Here is a 20,899-nt window from a genome sequence, read left to right as displayed (position 1 = left end):
AGGACTAGGGTACAAGATACAGCTTAAAAACATCGCATCTAGTAGTTGACTAGAAACAGTGTCAAGAGTCCTCTCAGTCTCAATAACTAGAATTACTCAACATAATGGAAACGTGTATATCAAAAGCAAGGCATACTCTAATAATAATGCCCTTCTGGCAAACACGCAGGGAGAAAATATTCTTTTGGACCATTCATAACCATTGGAGAGCTTCCTGTAACACAGCGTATTTATAGGTTGCTCTGAATCAGTCAGAACTGTAGAGGTCTTGGCATCATCTGATATAACATACACAAATTGCAAAAAACAATGACCTCTGACAGGCTTATTCAAGCATAACATCAAGGTTTAAATCGCAGCTTCTCGAAGTACAGCAGGATAATTCTGCATGTTAAAGCACGGCTTTAAGCTATAACACACTTAACAGCTTTAGAAAAGTCTTTGACATTCAATGCCCTTGAATCAGTGTATAAGCAATGCAGGGCTCCCAGCACCGTATGAAAATGTCAGCACAGTCATGGTAGGGTAAGAACATGGAGGTATGTGTACATATCTATATGCAAAGTTAAAGGCACAACCTGACAGAATTTCTTGCAGTCCCTCCCTGACTCGAGGGTAAGGCGCTCAGAGGGATTCAGACTTCCAAGTCATTATGTGCCTGCTGCAACAGTAAACCAACCTCTGTCATCATCTACAGACAAACCTAATGTTTCCAAATGCAGAATGTATGAATCATTTGTTTGAAACACTCTCTGAAATGTGACTTTTGTATCACTGAGAAGCTTTGTTTGAAATTAAACCAGAGGGAAGTTCTTGACTTTCCACACTGCTCTTTTGTATTGCATGTGCTAGACTGTATTTGTGTCCTGAGTCCCAGAGAAGTGAACTACTTGAGGACTGCTCTCATTGGGCTGGTTACCTGCTAAGGTGAACTGACTTAAGTCAGGATAAATGGGGAGCTCTTGCCTTTTTTAGATGATCTGCTAATATAATTTATTGCCTGACTTTCAAGCTGAATCAAATAAGTATTTTACACTTATTTGTGTAATAAGTATATTAAATGAAATCCTATTGAGGCAAGCAAATCTGCACAGCTGCAAGGAGACTTTAACCCTCAGTCATCTGTGGCAGTGGGACTCAATATGGCAATCAGGTTTTCTTGTTCTTGGGGGGTACAGGAAGTTGCCCCTAAAGTGGCAAAAAGAATCAAGCATAATGAATGCAGTAAGAGTGGGATCAAATAAGCACACACACACAAAAAACCCCCCACAATCGGACCTCTTCAGTTTTTTGCCACGGGATACACAATTTCTTTGTCCATAATCACGAAATACAAATAACTATTCCTAATCACAAGACCGTCATTAGGAATACACACATCAGGCCTTCTTCCTCTTCCTGCTCACCTTATTATCCTTTAGAAAAAGTGCCAACATTTCTTCTCTCCCATAGCGATAGTCTGCTAGTTTGTACTTTGGCAAAGCCGGAGACAGAGGAGGGGATGTCACGCTCCCACCACTAGACAAAGCTCGCAGCCTAAAATAAAGCAGAAAAGCAATGAAAACTGAATTGAGGAGAATGTGTCTTCACCTATGCTATCATTCCTCTGAACATTTACAGATTTGACAGAAATGAAATAAATCCAGTACTGAAAGTAAAGACATTAACAGTCTAACTTCAAGACTCTAAAACTTGGTGCTTCAACAAGAAGAGCGAAAGAGCTTCCCTCATTTTTCCCATAGCCAGGAGAGAGAAAGAAAAAAAAAAATATTCCCATGAGCACATCAAGGAATTCAACTCATCCCCTGGAGAACTTGTTTGTGTTGACTATACAGCAAGCTAGCTACACCCCTAAAGCCTTGACTAAGCTATTTACACTGGCTGCACAAAATTCAGTTGTAAATCTTCCATAGACATTAATGACAACAGATGCTTTCTGACAAGAAAAATTCTTACCACATTAGGGACAGTGTGGCAAACATTAATCTAAGGAAAAAGTTTATTCAGATGTTTCACAAAGTTTAACAAACAGTATAGGACAATAAATTTTGCAATGAGGTTTCTTCTTGTGTCTCTGGAATCCTACTCTACTCTAAATTCCTCTTCCAGAACTTAAAATTAATGGCATTTTTCAGAGAGTGCATACATAATTTAGCTTAGTGTCTCAAAAAAAGATGTACAAAATACAGCCACACTTCAGAGACATTTCAAGCAGTAATCTAACTTATGGTAACAGATAAATATGCTATTAAGTTTGGTCCCATCCCACACAGGTAAGCTACTCAACTTCTCATAGATAACATCTTACAGTTATATGATATTATTCCCACTCCGCAGGCAGATTAGTCTCATTCTATAGAATCATTTCCTCAGCTACCCAAATATCCTGTATTTTTAAGTTTGAGGAATGTTTTACAAAAGGATGTGTGTCAAGAAATAAAACCCAGACCATTTTCCCACATTCTCCTTGATGTGCATCTTAGACAAGTAAAACAATGAAAACTCTTCTCAACAATTGCAAAATCCTTGGAAAGGAAAGTGCTCTAAACTAAAACATTGATTCAGAGGCTACCTTTCACCCAATTATTGAAGCATGCTTTGATTTGGTTTATTGTTCTTTAAACAGAAAGGGAAAAGTAATTTGCAAGTCAAATGTCTATCTTATTTTTTTAGTTTGGTGCCACCCAGTGGCAGTTTCTTTACATACCACTTCCAAACAAAAAATGCCTGGGGAGGCATTATTCAAAGGATTAGATGGCTCAGGGCGATGTTCAACTCAAATCCAGATCAAACGTGACCGAGAGTTTCACTATTAAGTGATACAACAGCATACATGACAGACAGGACTATACTGCAACCCAAAAGAATAATTACAAATCTCAGAATTTTATTCCATTATTCCTGTAAAAATCAGTAACTCACTGAAGTATAATATATACTTTCATACATAATCTGTTTTTTAAACTAAATGGAGACTGAAGTCCCCTCACTATGACAAAGCAATCAAGTTACTGTTAAAATATGTGCTTTTTTTAGAGTTGCCTTCCCCCTTCTGTTTTTTTAATATAACTTTGGCTTCCATCCATCAATGAATCTAATCATGTCTGTCTCTTACACTGAAGAGCACTCCTGCATGAGATATCTGCCTGGTGGGTGTATTTATAGATAGTGATAAAGTCATTCCTTAACCCTCTTTCAATCTAACAAAATAGACCGAGTTCTCTCATTGTTTTCCAGGCCACAAATCATGTCTTACTCCTTTGTTGAATACTCTCCAATTTTTCTACATTGTGTATAAAAATGTGTCAGCAAAAGTGAATACGTTAGTCCAATAACAGTCTTACCACATGCTATGCAGCGATTATATTTCCTATAACCACTCCACACTCCCATTTACACACTTAAGGACCACATCACTCTTCAGAAACCACACCATCCAGAATTCTTGTTTGCAATTGCAGTCACCAACACTTTAACAAGAAATTGGAACAAATACTGAACAATAATCACACCTGTGCAATTACTCTTTAGCAAGAGCCAGGACAATGCACATCAGACAAGCTGGAAAACTAACAGCTGACACAAGATTATACATCATGGATTCCTTTTAACACAATAGCTCATTTTTCCTGCCACTTTTCAGTGCGCACATGCAGGAGACTATGACATGAAATGCACACTTTTACCATATTCCATACAGAATTTTTTTTTGTGTGCTAAAAAAAGCTTGCTTAGCTATAGATTTAAGTCCAGTAAGGAGAGTGTAAGAACTTCCTTATTAATATGTATCACATGGAAAGACCAAACAATTAAGTCTTCTTCACTTATTTTGTATATACCTCTGAGATCATAAACATTATTCCTCCCTCAGATACTCAGTAGCAATATTAATGTTATGCATTACTGTAACATGAAACCCAACTCATTTCATACACAATGCCAATTTACAAAGTGAAGACTAATTTTATAATATTGCTTTCAGTTACAGACCAGGGACTGAGGTAAGCAGTATGGAACAACAAACACATTATATCTCATTCAGTCTTATAACCAATTCAGTCACAAAGGACAGAAATTCATAACGTTTTTTTTAATTTTAGACAAGGTTCCAGAGTCTCACAAAACAGAAAACACTCACCATTCAGGCCCAAAGTTAAGTGTCTGAGTTTCTGCTGCCATTTTTTCCTGTTCTATTCCTCTTTTTTAAAAGCGTGAACCTGAAAAATAAAAATGTTTACTATGAAAACAACTGGATTAATATAGTCCTTCATAAATTTCTTCACAATACAAAAGCACACCTGATCATGCAAAGAAGTGAAAAAATCGACTACGTGGAATTTTTTTTTTCTTTTTTAAAGAATCCATTTCAGCTCTCCAACACAGATTAATTTACTAATATAGGAGTAACTGCATCAAGATCTCTTCCCTAAATTCCTCTTTTAACAGCTCAAACAGGACAGTGGATCAGGGTGTCTGAAGAAACAATTTGTACAAACAGTCCCTTTTCAAATCAGTGATTACTGCAAGACAACCAAACACAGAGAATTTGATGCATAATCCTCTTCTGTAAGAACAGTAATGCTTAATTAACAGAGTTGCACCTTCCTGACAAGAGGATAAAAAAACCACTAGAATTACAGCAAGAAAGATTTGCCAGTTGAGTGGCAGAGTATTCAAAAAATTTCCACTGCTCATTCTTGAAAAATCAGCCTTCTAAAGACTGAGTACATCCAATGCTGTGACATCCTCCTAAATCTGCAGGCAGATGACAGTATTTCTCTCATTCTTGGTTTTATTAAGCAAAAAAATTCACAACTTAAGACTTCAGCTACTTTCATTCCTATTAGCCAAGGTCCTGTAGACTCTAGTGAAGGTCAGGTCAAGTTCCTATACATCAAGAGTGTATGGACAACAGCAGATGAAGCCATACTAGAGGGAAAGAACAAGACTATGGGAAGGCTATGAAGTTTTCTCTATCAGAGCCAAGTCCAGCCCAGGCAGTTCTGGAGAAGTGTCTTTTGCAGTGAGAAAATACAGCTCCTCTTTCCATCCAGCAAAGGCAAAATCCAAATCTGCAGAGGAAGGGGTTTTGGTTTTTTAAAAATCAAACACGCTGTAGCCAAAGCCCAAACAAAAAAAGGATTTGAAACATTACCTACAGAAACTGGTTGATTAGACTTCAAGAACCCATAAAGACAGATGGCAGGGAGGGAGTTTTGCTGTATCAGAACTCTGTTCCTTAATAGACCCAAGGACTAAATAAGGAGCTTCCTAAGTTTGTCTATACTTTGCATGAAAAGGTGATGGAAAAGAAAAACAAAACGTGGGGAGACAGAAGTAGAAAGGGCATTAGTTACTGAAGAAAAGAAAAAGACAAAACCAAACAGAGGAAACATTTTCTTATATATATGCTACTGAAGTAATGATATTAAAGTAAAAAAAATTAAAAATCAACAGTCTGAAAGCTAGAAAATGCCAAAAAACCCACGGTAAAATTGCTTGAGCAGATTTTACCCAAATCTTTTGGGCATAAGATTACAAATAGTTGTAAAACTCCCTGCAGCATAGACCTACCAACCAATGTTTGGCCTACGTATTTTTACTACAAACCATATTAACTTTTTCGCATACACAATATAATTTATATACAAATTGTAGTATTTTTATTTTCACAGTAAGCCTATATAATGAAATGGGATTATCCCCACTACATGCACCAGAAGCTAATACAAAAATATCCAGCTATTCTCACAGGCCTAGTTTGAGATGATTTTGGTTGCCTTTTTGAAGCAGCTGACAGCTCATTAGAACGTTCATTATTCTGCAAATCAAAATACAAGGTTAGGTACCTAAAGAAGACATACAGCAGCACATGTGAAAATACTGTAGGGCAATTCAAGCAAACAATCATGCACACTTTGGCAGAGACAAGCCACTAACACAATTCCTAGTAGCCTTAATTGGATGGCTGTCCCTTTGCTTCCTGCAATGCCTGTAATCCTTCTGCTGGGGGGGTGTGGGGCAGGAGAGCTTTCAGATCAACCCATGTGGATCACCAGGGAACCTGGGATCTTTAGCTCCTAACATCAAAGCTAGCTTAGTATCAGTAATACCAAAAAGGCTGGCACTGAATGTTAAACTGCAACGAAAACGCAGCTGAAAAGCATCAGATACAAGGATAAAGCACTAAAAAACAGTTAGGGTTGAGCGGTTTACTAGTTTTGGACCCACTGGGCCCCACCCTCTTCAGCCTCTGGGTTTCCTTCCCAAAAATTGAGGATACTGTGTCATCTTTCTCTACTAGACTCCTAAGCACTTTAGTACCTACAAGCATGCTCAAAGCCTGCTGATCTCATCCCATTGAGCTGCAAAACGGCTTTGCTTGTCCCTCATTTTGGCCACCACACTTTGTTTTGGGAACTCTTTGCTGGCTTCCTCTTGTGCGTTGCATTCAGATAAGTTACTTCCTCACTAGAAGTTCTGACTGTATCAATTTTGAATTGAAAGCGAGACACCTGTAAGTGGATGAAATTGTAGCTGAACAGGAAAAAAACCCTGAATAAAACACAGATCTGCAGATGATTTGAGCAGGTGTAACAGGTAAATTTACTCTAATAGGAAACATGACCCATAAATAAAACATACATGAAAAATAAATTACAGGCAAAGCTGAGAGAAAACCCTTGGAAAGGAGGCACTCTGGAAACAGGTAATGATTTAGGAGGAGGGGGGCAGAGGAACAGAAAAAAGAGACTCAAGAAAACTAAGACAGCAAGTGTGCAAGAGGAAAACACTTAGCCATGTCAGAGCAGACAAGGTAGGGAAAGTAAAAACCACACACTGCTTCTGCTGGTTCACAAAGCAGGAGCCAAAAGGTGAGAGCACGGAAGCCAAACTGGAGAGGAACCTCTGACAGGGACTGCACAACACACACAGTCGGTGTGCAAAGGAGAAGCTGTACTAACTAGAAAGGCAAGTTGGGGTGGACCACGCGGCACTCTCATCATGAGAGGAAAGAGTCAGGGTGGAGCAAGAAAAAGTGTGAGGAATTAAGAAAAGGGAATGAATGATCAGGTCATAAATTTAACTGTTTTGGCCAAGGAAAAGGCATGAATTTATCAGATCTTTATTATCTAGATAACTTTCTTAGGCTCTAAACTTCAAGATTAATAATCAAAATGTTAATTTTGGGTTTTTTTATCTATGCTGCCTCCTTATTAATCAAGGATGGCAAATCACAAAAATAATATATACCTGACCCATTTCCTCCTTGATACAATTTGATGAGGGAAAAGCCCCTTTCTGAACTGCTAGAGTTTTGTAAATCAAGATTTTCTACAAATTAATGGCTATTGATTGAGGAATCCGCACAGCCATGGATTTTATATGGGCAAAGAGCACACCAGGACAGCCTCAAGTTGAAGCAAGAAACTGAGGCCATATTTTGATAACGTCCAGTTAGCACCACTGCTTGGGTGAGAATGCTACCTGAGGACTTCCCAGCACTCCTTCAAAGGGGAACCTTTTCTCCAAGGTTTTCTTCAAATCAGGTCAATCCTTGATCAAGGTGCCAGTGCAACCCTACAGACAGTTGCAGTTTTCCTGCATATCTGGGGAAAAATGGAATTGCTTCATAAACTGGAACTGGGACCCCATTTTCCTGGGGTGGTACCGCAGCCACCAACCTGCTAGCAGCATGCAGGACTGAAAAGAGAAGAAATCACATCAACTCCACCATCAACCTGTGGACTGGCAAGGCAAAAAACATCCTTTCTATTTTGTCAGCAGCCTAGTACTTCGTAACTCAGAAGTCCGTCCTCTGAGCAGACACAAAATGTAATCCAATAACATTAAGTCTTTAAGTGGCTTTCACTCCCAATTAACAGGTAATATTATAGGTACAGAAGCTGCTATCAGCAACACAACTCATTTCATTGGTTTGCTTTAGGTACAACGGTTGTTTTACCAAGCTTGCAGTTTCTGAAATTATTTTTCAAGCTCGCTATTTAGTACCTGACAAATCTGTTAAAGCTCTCGGAAACATCTGCTTCAGACACAAGTCTGAACTTGATTGTACCAGCTAGATTTGTGTTAAAATGCAAAAGAAGATGTTTCAGTTGAAGAAAAATCTAAGGAAGGTCTATAATTACTGTGGCACATTTTAGCCACAAGCTCTGGTCTTTTAAAACATACAGCTATCTAATAAATATCTAGGCAAAAAGCTGTTTTTCAGAGACTTTGAAAGATCTAACTGCCATGTTTTCCAGACTTTGCTCAATCTCAGGATTTACACAAAATTGCCATTTTAAGGTTTGTCCCTTACTCACGGGCACTTAAGATTTTCAGGCAATGTTAAATTCCTACATTTCCATTACAGAATTCTGTTGGCTTGTACCACATGGCAATCTGTCTCACCAAGATGTTTTGCTCTTCTGGATAAACTGATTCTTAGCATCCCAACTTGAGTCTAGGCAATGACTGCATTCAGGTCTGCCCATCTAATCTTTCCTACAGACAAAAAAAAATTAAACATTTGGACTGTCACTGCAATTTATAGCTTTGGGGCTACTGCTTGATTAGCTTTTTTACTAACTTTGGAAACCTAAACCTTGGAAAAATTATATAATACTGATCCTTCCTATACACAGCTATTTTATTTTGAAATGGTCTACTGTTTGATCAGAGATGTTTAGGAAGAAACGTATCCTTTCCTTTCAAGGTAGTTCTGTTGCTACTGTAGGTCGGAGACAGCCTTTTTAACCTAGAAATTGGCTGAAAATTTTGAGAACCAAAGAACACAACTGAAATCTGATGCGATCTGATTTAAGTGCAAGGAATTGGGTTCTCCTTAAGTAAACTTGGAACAGGAATTTAACAGCAGTGTTCCACCATGCAACAGCAACAGTATATCAAGACGATAAAACTTCACCTTCCACAAGCAAGAAAACATTCCACAGGCAGCTACTAGAGCTAGCTAATTTCAGTGCCAGTAACTATGTTTTAAAAAAAATTAACAGGTTGACTGAATAATTAATGCTGATTTTTCTCTAATTCTTGAAATATTAAAGAAGATCTAGAACTGTATGCAAGCTACCTTTTAAGTACAATGGTAAACAGGATGACTCAGGTGGCTACACTACCAGTCTGTTTGATATTAATCATTGGCTACAGCAGACAACACTGATTAAAGGACACTGACATAATTAAGGCCAGCCAGCATGGATTTATGGATGACATTCAATCAAAGTATACTTTTGTAAGAGTAGAAATTTCATTGCTCAAGCAAGTAGGTGAAATAAATTTTAACTTCTGTAGGATGTTTCGATTAAGTAGAATGCTAAAAAGGACAAAATCATTCAGAACCACATGAAAAGTCTCAAATCATCACAACCTATTTTTTCTTTTAACCTTCTCTTCTAAAGAATCTACAACAACCCATTTCAGAAGACAAAATATTCTCAAAATAGAGTAAAAGGTAAGAAGCTATCCTCTACTTCTATAGAATCTGTAACACTGGCCCACATAACTTCTAAAACCTGAGGATGACAAACATGGATATGGTAAATAATGGAAATGACACATCATCAATAATACCATTATGAATTATTCAATTACTCAGTCCAGTATAGCAGGTTGCATTTAATAAGGCCAAGTATACAATCAAAAGACTCATAAGCAGAAAACATAGGTGATATACCACAAATGCAAGACTATTCTGGAAAAACACAGTCCTGAAACCAATCTGAGATTTATGACATTAATCAGCTGAAAAGGAACATATGATACTACATTGACTAGAAGAGCTAACAGAAAACACTGAATACAGAAATAAGGAAATAGATTAAATATAGAGTGGATTTTATCACTGCAGGGATACTGTGTCCTGTTCTGTTGTCCATAAGGCAAGAAAGCTGCTAAATCAGGTGTTCAAAAATTGACAGAACATGACAGACGCCTTACAGTGGGGGGAAAAAAAACATACCAAAGCTCCATTTATTGAGCTTCGAGAAAAAAATTAGGTATCTTGCTCAGTTTGTAAATGATCATGAAGGTAAAAAAGGCTGAAGACCCAAGTTCATTCAGTGAAGGGACTGAACCAAGACATTCAGAGAAAAACAACAGAGTAAGTTGTTTTCAGGTCAACACTAAATGATTTTCTAACAAGTATGTTCTAGTTTAAACAGAAAATTAGTCAGAAAAAAAATAATCCATTAGTCACGTTACACAAGATGCCAGACAAGTCACAGTAGTCCCTTCTGGCTTACCAAGTCTTTATCCTGATAAAGGCGGTACATTTTTCAAGGCCTATCTACCCACATGCCAAGAGGAAGTTTTTCCTAAGGGAACAATGTCTAAACCGTCCACTTCTCCAGAAACTACACCTCTTACTACAGTCACATTTTTAGATCTCCTAAAGTCTTACAACCTTTCTGTCTCATCATTGCAAAACTGTTTCAATCTCTCAGCAGTTTCTCATCAAAAATTGTCCATGATTTTCTCAAAGGGCAGAACAAAACTGACCACCCTCTGCTCACTTCATACAGATCCATCTAAAGCTTCATGGAGTGCTGCAGCTTGCAACATGTTGCACCTCAGTCAAGAATGACAAACACAAGTAGGCACTGAAGCTCTTCTGGGATAGGATGACAAGAGAGACTAAAGAGACCCGCACACCTAACAAAATCCAAGAAAAATAAAGGAACATTAAATATCACAATCCCAGATATTTTTCTCCTTTCCTACCTACTATTGTGAACTTGGTGGTTAGAGGCAGGTTAGAGAGCTATCCACTTCTTGCTTCACCTGAACACGAACAAACGTGAAAGCTTTTTCCAGTTTCTCCACCAGAAAGCACTGTGACCTCCACCTTTATTACAAGACTTCCAGCCAAAGGCAGACACCAGCGATTAAGCTCCAAGCAGAGTCAGGGGACCACACCCTTGGCCCTGCCACTGGCTGGAATACAAACCACTTCTCCTTCCAAATCCTGTCCCAAAATCCTGCCAGCACTCTTGTTTTCCAGCTGAAAATCACTTCCACATCTGTCTACCTTGTACATCGAAAATTTGCCGGTAGGTAAATATTTAGTCTGTGCCATTCCACAAGATGTTACAGATCAGGATGCTGAGTCTGTCTACCTACTCCTCAAGGAGGCCAGTAGCCAGACTACACAAATGCAACCAAAACCACACTGCAGCACCTCTCCCTGACTCGTCACACACATTATACAGCCCATACACATATTCAAAGTGGCAGAACAAAGCTTCAGACTACATTCACTGAAAACATTCATTGAATTAACAGATCCAGGTTGTCATGGGTTTTTTTGGGTTTGTTTTTAAATGTCATTTACATAAGCAGCTTCTTTGGGCTTTGTAGAAATTCTCTCCCCCCACCCCTTCTTAAGGTTTCCTACTCATGCAGTTCTGAGACATCCTATACTTCAGGAAACAAATAGTAAGAAAGTGTCTAATAAAGTCCTAACAGAGAGAATTAGTATGTGTATCAGATTGCATATGTTCATCAACCAGGAAGTCAGAAAGTAACTTGTTACTACGTATGAATTACAATGCTTTTTAATAGCTTACCACTTTTCTTCTCTTAATGTTAATATTGCTAAAGATATTCACTTGTTTTGATCTAAGAACTGTATCTTTGTAAACTGACTTGTGGTCTTATCCTTATCCTGCCTTAGTACTCTTAAAGCCTAGTATAACATAAATAGAGAAAATTACATATACCGATGATTCAGCATTAACTAAGCCTAATGTAAAAGCTTCCACTGGTTTTCATGGTAGTGGAACTGGGCCTCCAATTTATTAAATCAAGTTATTAGATGCTTTTACTTAAAAACCTTGCCATATGCTACTTCCATGATCAGCCTCACTGACTTTCTATCACACACCTTATTCAGTCTAACACTGATGTCAGCCCTGCTTTGAGCAGGAGGCTGGAGCAGACAACCACCAAAGGCTGGTCTCTTCCAACCTAAATCATCCTCAGATTCTACCATATGTCGCTCAAAAAAAAAAAAAAAAAATCAGTTTATACATCCCTTACTTGCCAGTCATACCAACTCCTTGCCACATGACATTCTGACTCTAAGTTTTAAGTTACATAAATTCAGCTATCCATTCATCATAAAACTTCACCCAAAGTAATCTTCACAGTGTACAAAGCACATCTTTTCCTTCTGTTTCTTCCAATCTGAACTGACACACAGACCATAAATCTGCTTCTACCCAATCTGACCTGCACATGAACATCTATGGCCTCTGAATCTCCCCGTCACACAAACCAGTATCTTTATCATAAAATACTATCAACAGAACGCGAAGTATTTCAATTTGTTGTCAGTGACAGGATAAGAAAAAAAAAGTACTTCATAGTAACCACAACTTGAAACAAGTATTTCTCTACTGAATAAAAAGGACCAAATACCCAGTAACCAAACATTACTTTCACAAAGTGCAACGCATCATGCTTACTTTCACTGTAATAACAGCTACTTAACATACAAAAATATTTTTCTAACTGGTTTATTTTCCTAACATGTTATATGTAAGCTCATTTATCTGTTTATAATGACAAACTGCATATACAAGAGCTACTGTTGAAGGCATCAAGTAATCACTCTGTCTTATTTGCCTAGATTTTTTAAAACATATGGCCAAAGAGACAGAAAATCATAATGCACAGCTTTAATAATTAGCTGAGGGAACGAAAAAATATTAAGTGGTCCAAAAGGTGTTGTCAACAAGGCAGTATTTGAAGATAAATTTTCTAAATGTCCATCAAAATTTCTCAATGACCTACAGACTCTACTACCTCTACAGAGCTCCTGGTATCCCTTCTGCTTTTCTCCACAATCCTGACATCTAGATATTACAAGCTTTAAGGATTACAGGAGAGGCTCACTCCTGAAAACACACACTTTGATTTCATGCTTGCCAAAAACCTCAGACGCATCAAAACAATTCTGTGCATCCTTTCCATACCAAAAAAAAAAAAAAAAAAAAAGGCAAGAGGGACATAAAAATTTCAATGGCAGCCTGGTTTCCCACACAGACATCAAGCCATCGCTACAGTTTCTATATTCAAGGAATGTTTAACCACCTTTAGAGAGACTGGACTGACAGCCCGCCCTCTGCAAAAAAGACAAGTTGTCACAGCGTGTTGATTACAAAATAGTCCATCTCAGCTACTAAAAGCAATGTAAAGACCTTGGTCTGCTACAATCCCCCGCTACCATCTAAAGCTAAAGATAGAAAAAATAATGGTATTAAACATCACTAAGATGAACTACATGGTTATATATATACACATATACTACCACCAACCACAAGAGGGCCAAAGTTGTATAGACCTTATAATTTAAAGCACTTCATTCTTCTTAGTTCTATCCATAACTTATGTACACCTTGAGCAAACTTGCTAAGTTTTCTCAGTTCTGACAATTTTCAAGATGGATCATTTGTACAACCAAAAAATGTTCATGAGTTGACTGCAAGAGAGGAAAGGAAAGACTAAGCTGGGCTGAAAACTGACTTTGTTCGCGTAAAAGCAAATACCATCCCCTCTGCAGCATTTCACACACCTAGGTTTTCAAATGTCACTCAATGAATTAAAATAAATTGATGAGAAAACCACACAAAGAAACAGAGTCCCTTTCAACACAAATGCTTCTTCAGGAACAGAGAGATGGGTTTCTCTTACCAAAGCATCCAATGGATCTCTAGCAAGCTATGTAGGAAGGAGAAGGCAGATCAGGCCTGTGCTTTTACGCTTGTGAGCGGAAATTTTATTGCTCTGCCCCTTGGCTCTGTCTATCTATAATCATGAATTAAATATAGCCTATCTCCACTCATCTTTGAGCAGAAGCATTGAGAGAGAAAAAAAACAAACAGAAAAATGAGGAAAAAATGCTAGGAAAAGGAATTTTTTTCTAAATCAGACTATGAGAAGACCTAACATCATACCTTAAAAAGTCCTAAGAAAGAATTTTAAAGACCTCAATGAAAAGAATAAGAAACATACATTTGACAGTTACTTGAACTTACAAGATCAGACAAAAGTAGGCAGAATCAAACTTCATATTCTTGATATTTCAAACAACAACAACAAAAAAAATCTAAAGAGCTGGAGGCCTGATCTACTTTAAAGGAGGTGGCAGAGGGGAAGGAAAAGACCATGGTCCAGGTGGCTAGCTCATCTTCATCAATTACTGTGAACCAATGTTTCCCTTGTATGTTTAAACAGAAAGATCTTTCAGCAGAGGCATGTAGTAGCAAACCACCTCTTCAGCCTGTCAGCTGTGCACACGTGATGTTCCATGTGACTTTGACATCTAATTTGTTTTTAAATGAAGTATCTATAGATCTTAAAAGAGCTGCCAACTTTTTTCTTACATTCAGGTATAAGAAACTCCAGTTTATGATAGAACTCCATTTAGACAACTGCCCTTAGGAGACAGCAAGCATAGAAGAGATGCGATGGTGCTTAGTCTAAATTCCTCAAAAAAACCCAAAACCTCCTTTGCACTCCCCTTTTATGCACAAAGTCTTTTCCTCAATAAAGGAGTAAAACAGTTGGAAAAAATCAAGTTGTAAAGCTCTCAACTCTCTATTTACAAGCAATTTTTTCACTTACATCAACATAAAGATCATATTTTTTTATTTTTCATTTACTGTGTGGTTTAGGAAGGCAAGAAAAAACACTAATAGGATTATCTGAGGATATTTTACAGTCCTCTTAAGATCAACATCTGTAACGAAAAGATGATCTGCAAGAGTCCAAGTTTTTACTGTGGTATCAAATTATTTTTGTAAGCACCCTGTGAAACAAATCATGACTGCAACATGACTACTTTGCATTTTAGTTCTATGCTCTTGCTTTAAAAGACAGGCTCAAGAAACCATTCAGAAAAGGTCCTAAAAGAAATACAGTGACCAGGTGCCCCCATGCATGTTCACGTATCCAGGGACTGGGAGAGCCTGAGCAGCTCTTCAAATCATTACGAAAACCTAGTATTTATACACAATATTGTCATATATTGAAAGGGGCTATCAAAGTCTCAACACAAGAAGTGGGTCTTGCTGGAAGTGACATTCAACTTCCATGGATAAATCTCTACCTTTTTTTTAAATATAGTTGACCATTAGACAGAATCTTTTTTTTTTTAATCACACATTCAGTGAGAAATTAACACTGACACACATGACCATTGACATCAGTTAACCTGTAGAACTATACATGCCTGGGGAGCAAAGGGGGTGCAGAAGGGGCAATGGACACTCCAACATTTCTGTTGATACCCCTAGGACTGATTAGGGCACACATTTTTATCTCAGCATCAGCTAACTGTTCAAAGGATGCCTACTCAAGTGAATGGAAGAATACCAATACCTCGTAATACTAAAGCTCTTATTACCTATTGGAGCCAACACCCAATAACAGAGCTCAAAAATACCAGAACAAAGCTTTTGTTGGTGACAACTGCAACCCATTTTGTTTACAAAGGTTCCCAATTATCACACTGTGCATCTACCAAATGTTCTATTCACAAAGCAGCAAATTAATTTGTGTTTATTAAAAAGTTTCTAAGAACAAAAGCAACCAGCAGAGTTATGGAAAAAGGAAAAAAAAATTCACACGTACTTTCCAGGAACTTGCCCAAGTCAGCTCCTGAAGCAAGAAAATAGAATGAGCAGCAAGAAGTTAGACAGAACGTAATGAGAATTCAGAATTTCTTTCCCCTCCCACCCAAGAAAACAGATACTTAAGAATTAGGAGGTAAACCATTACAGCACAAAACCAAGAACATTCAGCTGAAGGTTACAGGGGAAAATGTAGGTTTTATTCCAGAAGTACTACTTGGCAACATCTCCTTTTGGCCTACAACTTGTCCCACTTCAAAGTGCAATTACACAGAGTTGAAAGAGCGGAGACTGCTTTGTTGACACTGAAACTACTTGTCTTGGATCAATACCAAACGTACACAATCCTGATCGATGTTCTCTTCAGCCTGCCAAGGCCTCTCCAGTCAAACACTGCTGGTCATTGCTGCTCCCAACACCCTGCTGTCTGTTGGGGGGAAGGCTCGAGTGCTCGACGAGCTCGCTCCTTCCTCAGCCTGTGTAACCTGACAGGGCTAGGCGTGCTCGGAGCGGGGCACACATAGACTTCAATGAGGGCGCACCTGCCCGCGGCGCTGCCGGAACACAGGCCCGCTCCCACTGGGCTGGGAGGGGACGAGCGAGTTCACAAGGGTCAGCGTGAGGGGAGACGGCGCCGGGGACGCAGCTGCCAGCCCCGGAGGGCGTGAGGAGCCCCGGGCGCCCCGCCGACGCCTGACAGGCACCGTCTCCCCCTGCCGGGACCTGCTGCCAAGGAGCCGCATGGAGAGGGCAGGGCCCGCACCCCCGAGCGGGGCCAGGCCCAACAAGCCCTGCAAAAGCCCATCGCCAGGAGCGCAGGGGAGGCCCTCCGGGCGCGCCCCTCGCCGCCGGGCCGGGGCGGCCTCGCCTCCCGGTAGGCCGCAGGGCGCCTCGGGGCTGCGGCACCCGCGGCGGACAGGAGCCGCCGGCAAGGCCGGTGCTCGGCGCGCGGCCTAGGCCCGCTCCCGTATGCGGGGAGCGCGGCGGCGGCGGGAGGGCGGCGGCGGGGAGGCGGCGGGGGCGGCCAAAGCGGTGGCGGGGGCAGGGAGCCGGCGGGACGGCGTTACCTGCGCTCCCGGACGGAGAGTCCCTCACGGCCACAGCGACTCCTCAGCCCCAACAACACAAGATGGCGGTTGCGCCGCCACGCAACGTCACGTGAGGGCAGACCCCGCCCCCTGCCTCCGCCGCGGGACCCGGATGAGGCGACGGTACTCCCCTCCCCCGCCCTCGCGCAGGCACCGCCCGCGTGACGACACCGCGCCGCGCGCACGGGCAGGGGAGGGAGGAGCGTGTCCCCCCACCCGCCCCCGCCCCCTCCCGCGGGAGCGCGGGCGCCCCCTGCCGGAGGCACGCGTCGACTGCAGTCTCCCCCGTCTCCCCCCCGCCCCCCCCCCCCCCGCACAGCCCTGTGGGAAGGTGGAGGTGCTAGCGGGGCTGCGGGGCGCCAGGCCCGCGGTGCGGCGGTGTTGCCGGTGCTGGCCGCTCCCCGGCCGGGCCCGCCGCGCCTCCCGCCCAGCCTCCTCTCCCGGAGCAGCGGGTCCCCCTCAGCCTGAGCTGCTCCCCCCCCCCTGCAATTAAATTACTGCGTCACTCTCCTGCCGTTGTTTGCCGGCTGGGCAGGCCCCGCAGGGCCGGGCGCAAAGCGGCCGTTCGGTGCCGGCGCCTCGGCCGCTGAGGTGAAGTACTGCTCGGCTGCTGCAGCCGCGCCTCGGGGGCGCGCGTTGCCCCCCGCAGCCTTACCCTTCCCCTCCGCTTAGGTTACGTGTAGGTAACCCAGCTTTGCCGGTGGCACCGGAGGGCCGCAAGAACTGACGCTGAGAAGCGACCGTGTTTTGAGCACAAGGGAGCGCCCGGGCGCCGAGGGCAGGACGGGTGACGCGGGGATCAGGCCCGCTCTCTCCCGGTCACCGGAGGAGGCCTGCGGGTGCGGTGCTGCGGGAGGCAGCCCGGGAGGAGGCGGCGGCGGCTGCTTGCAGAGAAAGGGCATTAGGTGGTAGGTATTTTGACGCCAGAGTTCCTGATGGAAAAATCGGGACCTCAAGGCAAACTTTTTTCAGCTAAAAATACTGTTTTATTTTTAGTCCTAAAACCCATATTAGTACATGATGCAGAATAGCCCCATGTGGCTCCTTCAGCCTAAAAAACTATTCTCGGCTGTTACGCACTATTGAAGGTATAACTGTTTTCGGCTGAAACACTTTCACTCCAGTCATGATTTCAGCCACAATCCATGTAGCTTTCTCCCTCCTCTTCTAGGTGAATAAATACTTGTCATTGTGCACTGAACGCTGGCCAAAAATGATGCAACAGTGAACACAAGTGATTCTTCTGAGCTAATGGCTTCAAAGCCTGTAATTTTTAGGGCTGAATTTTAGCTGAGAGCAACAGAGGACTACTTCACCCAAAAATCTTACAATGAGATTTCTCCTTTAGGAGGCTGGTATGTAAAAGCAAAGCTCCCTAGCGAAGGGCTGGCCTCTGATAAGCCGCATTTGACCCCCCTGGTTGGTGTCACACAGCTTGAGGCAATACTAATAACGCTATGGGGAGGGAGGAAAGCAGCACTGCATTTCAAGCTGTCGGTAAGCACTTCCAACTTCACTGCAGAAGTGGCTGTGCCTCATTATTCTACTTATCGAACATGAGTTTGAGGACTCAAAAATATTTTCACATGTTCTAAGACAAGCTTTATCTGAGATGGGAGAAGTTTGGCACTTCTGGACGTTTTTTAATCCCAGTTAGCACAAACATTGTATTATTGAGACGAAAAAATTCAAGAAGAGAGTGTCTGAAACATGCCTCATCTACAGAACTTGGCATTTTTGCAAAATACCTCAAGGAAACTCAGATGACCTTTTTTTGGTAATAGCAGATGCATCTTAAATCCTCCACAACACTCATTCAAGCAGGACAGGGAGACTGTCATGAACATTCAAGACTGTACCTGTGCGGTTAAATTCCCACATGGTTCAGTTATAGGACTTCAGCTGATACAGTGGAGGTGTGAAATCACCCCAGCAGCTAGTCCGGGTACCGAGGACATGATGTACTTCAGAGCCCTCGATTACCGTGCCAATTCATCCTCACTGTTAAAAATCCAAGTGCAGGGAAGTGGCATCCCTAACAAACTAAAAACCTTCCTTACCGACCCGTTGTTTTCGCCCATCCTAGCTTGGAAGCAAGAGCCTGCCTGCCTCAGTACAGTACTGGAGCTACACAGAGCACAGCTTTGAAAGGGTAAACAGTGGTCATAAAGCAGCCCAGAAGATGTGGCGGTCTGTCATGTTTCCCCTCGCCACCCCCACTTTTCGTTATTTGGAGAAGTGGCTCCCCTGATTGTCAAAATACCACAGATTTTGTCTGAGAAGAGTCAATGTCTTCTCAGCAGCCTCTGTTTTCCATGTCCTCATTTGTCACATCCCTACAAATAATAAAAACAACAGACAAGGCAGGCAGGTGAACATCCGACTGTAGTTTTTAAAGGCAGTCACTTCAACGCATCTGTCACCTCAGATGGCTTACGCTGAAAGGCAGGCTACCACAAATACACTGCTACTTCTGCAACACCCAATTATTTTAAGACATCCTTCCCACATGTGGCAAGCCGCGTTTGAAAGGCAACAATAAAGCACTCCAGTTACTCCAATCCATCTTGCAAGGGATTTATTTGGACACTCCCATAAGGTTAAAATTTGCTTTGGTCACCTTAATCCTCACCAATAAAACCTGAACCCTAAGCCAGGAAGAACCTGATCATACTGTTTCCCTTGCTCTCTTGGCTGTGTTTAAACTGAGCTTTTTAGGTAAGACTTCCTGCCATCACGCGCTGTCCCCTGCGGCCAACGACAATGGCTGTGACAGAAGCATCCCTGAGAAACACTCTGCGATCTGAGTATCCAGACAGGCTGAACCCATCCTCGGTGCTGGCTGAAGTGCTAGTGACGGCTCTACTGTACGTCTCCTGCTCTGGGAAACTTTAATCAAAACCCCTCCAGGGCATTCCCGTTCTAGGAGATGAGTGACTTGAGGCAAGTCTTCGTCCCTTCTGGGAAAGACCTATAAGCACAACAGGCTTTTCATCAAACTTCTCTACTTGCCATCACAAACAGACTTAAGAGTCCCTTGGGGCGTGTCAGGAGTGCCAGACCAGTATTGATGGACCAGCAGGTATCAGTAAAGAGAGTTGCGATTGCCAGGACCTTTAAGAGCCACCTGTGGTGACATCTGGCATAAAAGGAGGACAGAGCATCAAGGATTGTAATATATTAATTATAGGTAAATACAATTAAGTATTGTTGGCTAGTATTAGATGGGAGATTTAGCTAGACAATTTCTTTTTAGTACTTCTGCATAACCTAATGACATTGTTATTCACTCCAATAGTTGCCAGCAAAACAGAACAATTTAGAAAGCAATTAATTTCCCAATGTCAATTTTTGCGAAGCTAATTTCAAAACGCACATTGCTGCAACTTCAAAATAAATGTACATTCAAAAGCACTTACTGTTCACTGCTCTGAATAAAGGTGCCAACTAACAGCACCTATTTGAATTGAACAAAACTACTACAGACACACGGCTCATTTCCTTATTGAAACTTGTCAGCTGGAGTTGACTCAAATCTATTAAAATAAAAAGCACTGGAAGCCCTTTTTTCACCCTCTCCTCCTGCTGCCCCGGGCTCCTCACCCAGCTGCACGTGCAAAGCAGCACGAGTCAGCAGTGCTTGCTACACCGGGGAGGGGGGGGAAGAAAAAAGAAAAAGAAAAAAAAAATCAAGAGCTGCAGCGTTGCAATTTTCCTGTGGAAGTAGAGACTAAGGAACCTTCACCCTGATTTTACCTGACCTCCGAGACCCGAGGGCTCACAGACACACAGCAAATGCATCGACTGCCGACAATGCACAGAGCAGAGCTGCACTGGATAAAATACCTACATCTTCCATTTCATCACTGGATTGTACCCGAAATGATGCATGGTTAAACCTCCTCCTGAGCCCCCTGCCAAACCGGCTGTGCCAAAGCTTAGCAGATCAGCAAAAGTAGAAACAAGATGCTTGGACACATTTTCAGTTGTCTGCATATTTTTTTTTCTCCCTCCTATAAAGGCAGAAAGAGGAAATGCACAGGGAAATCTAGCTGAAGCAACCTGCCTGGCTCCCAGCTGGGGCACTACCGGGGCCGAGACACAGTGGCTATTTTAAGATAAGGGAAGGCTGACAACCTTCAGATGTCAACATGC

At 41.8% G+C, this 20,899-nt stretch overlaps 1 protein-coding gene across 6 annotated transcripts in view; it reads right to left on the bottom strand.

The window, feature by feature from the left end:
* GIGYF2 (GRB10 interacting GYF protein 2) overlaps positions 1-16,780 on the bottom strand; it is an 80,979-nt gene extending 64,199 nt beyond the window's left edge. For all 6 annotated transcript variants that reach the window (XM_050902892.1, XM_050902893.1, XM_050902897.1 and 3 more), the window contains exons 1-3: positions 16,724-16,780; positions 4,139-4,217; positions 1,407-1,536 (exon numbers count right to left, since the gene is read on the bottom strand). In XM_050902892.1, the coding sequence (XP_050758849.1) occupies positions 1,407-1,536; positions 4,139-4,179 (171 nt within the window). In that variant the 5' untranslated portion in view covers positions 4,180-4,217; positions 16,724-16,780. The remainder of the gene's footprint in view (positions 1-1,406; positions 1,537-4,138; positions 4,218-16,723) is intronic.
* Positions 16,781-20,899: the final 4,119 nt, after the last annotated feature.

This window comes from Gymnogyps californianus, chromosome 10 (assembly GCF_018139145.2).
Source record: "Gymnogyps californianus isolate 813 chromosome 10, ASM1813914v2, whole genome shotgun sequence".
NCBI lineage: Eukaryota > Metazoa > Chordata > Aves > Accipitriformes > Cathartidae > Gymnogyps > Gymnogyps californianus.
Note: the sequence above shows the minus strand (reverse complement) of the source record. Positions and strands in the feature narration are given on the sequence as shown.